The sequence below is a fragment of the Penaeus chinensis genome, chromosome 8 (assembly GCF_019202785.1).
Source record: "Penaeus chinensis breed Huanghai No. 1 chromosome 8, ASM1920278v2, whole genome shotgun sequence".
Taxonomy (NCBI): domain Eukaryota; kingdom Metazoa; phylum Arthropoda; class Malacostraca; order Decapoda; family Penaeidae; genus Penaeus; species Penaeus chinensis.
The window spans coordinates 41,811,104-41,812,660 of record NC_061826.1 but is presented as its reverse complement, the minus strand read 5'-3'; the positions used below and the strand labels follow the sequence as shown (position 1 = coordinate 41,812,660).

Below are 1,557 nucleotides of genomic sequence, written 5' to 3'. Positions count from 1 at the left end.
CCTCCACCGCCCGCAGCGTCGCCATGAGCCTGACGGACCTCGAGCTGAAAGGACTCAACATCGTTAATGTCGCAAGTTTCAACCTTGGGGGCAAGAACAACCCCGCGGTCCTGGACCTCAACATGCCAAGGGCGGCGCTGACAGGGTTCTACTCGTCTGGGGGACACCTCCTTAACGTCCCTATGAATGGGGAGGGACCCTTGAGGTAAGGCGTTTCTTCTGTAGGGTTGGGGTAAGGGGAGGTGTATATATTTGTTCTTTCTATATGTTTTTATTTGTTTGTGTATGTGGGGAAGCAAGAGTATGTTTGCGTAGCGGATGTGTTTATATATATATATATATATATATATATATATATATATATACATATGACTGCCGCGATAATCCAGTGGTTAGAACACTGGACTCCAACCATCGTGGTCCGGAGTTCAATTCCCCGCCGCGGCAGTTGTAAAAAATAAGATAAACAAGGGAGTCACGCTCGCACGGCCCAGGCTACAGGTACTCTCTCTCCCAATCCACGGGTTGATTGCCTTAAACAAGTGGTATTCTAGCAGTAAGCCAGAGATCCTTGGCGGAAGACTGCTTGCTTAGGATAACCCTTGCTGCAGGCATAGAGAGAGGCCGTAGTCGAGCCCTTTTTTTCTTTCTGTGTTTATACGGTGATTTACGGTGACGGACGGAGGATTCGAGGCAGCCCTCTTTAGTAAGATAAGTTATGTGTGCACCAGCAGTATATGCCGGCTTTGCTATGTATATATGTTTGTACGTGTGTATATATATATATATTTATGTATATATGTATATATATACACACGCACAGACACACACACACACACACATAGGCATACATATATAGACAAATGTAGTCGCCAAGTGACCTTTCTCCGCAGCGTGATCATACATGACCTGGCCATCACGATGTCTTTCGGTTGGGAAAAGTTCAATCTTCTCCAGTCTGATTTTTGTGCGGGATACAACAGCTCTAGCATCGACATCGACCTTCGACGCTTAGAGGTAAGAAGTTTCTGTGAGTGTATGCGCTGTGTTTTTCCTACTGCCTTCTTCCCCTTTTCTCCCTCCCTCTCTGTCTCAGAATTCCCCTTCCGCCTATGTCAATCTCTTTCCCTCACTCACCTACCTTTCTCGCCAACCTCTCCTCCTCATCTCTTTCCCTCCCTTTCTTTCCTCCCTCATTCCCTTCCTCTGTCTTCCTCTCTCCTCCAGTCTAAACTCCTCTCTCTTTCTTTTATCCCTCCCTTTCCCTCCACCCCTTCCTACCTCTCCCTCCCTCTTCATTCCAGTCTGAACCACTTCTATCTTTCCTCACTCACCCTCTTCTTTTTCTCTCTCTTCCTCCTTCCCATCTCTCTCTTTCCCTCTTTTCCCTGTCTCTCCCTCTCTCTTTCCCTCCCTCTTCCCCCTCTCTCTTCTCTTTCCCTATCTCTCCCTCCTTCCACCCTCTCCCCTCCTTCCACCCTCTCCCCTCCTTCCACCCTCTCCCCTCCCTCCACCCTCTCCCCTCCCTCCACGCTCACCCCTCCCTCCTCCCCGGCA

At 48.9% G+C, this 1,557-nt stretch overlaps 1 protein-coding gene across 1 annotated transcript in view; it reads left to right on the top strand.

The window, feature by feature from the left end:
• Positions 1-16: 16 nt before the first annotated feature.
• The window catches only part of LOC125028132, a gene marked incomplete at its 5' end in the record, with an annotated part of 2,273 nt that continues 732 nt past the window's right edge, over positions 17-1,557 (top strand). Inside the window, 2 exon segments of the mRNA XM_047617477.1 lie at positions 17-205; positions 894-1,017. Of these exon segments, the coding sequence (XP_047473433.1) occupies positions 17-205; positions 894-1,017 (313 nt within the window).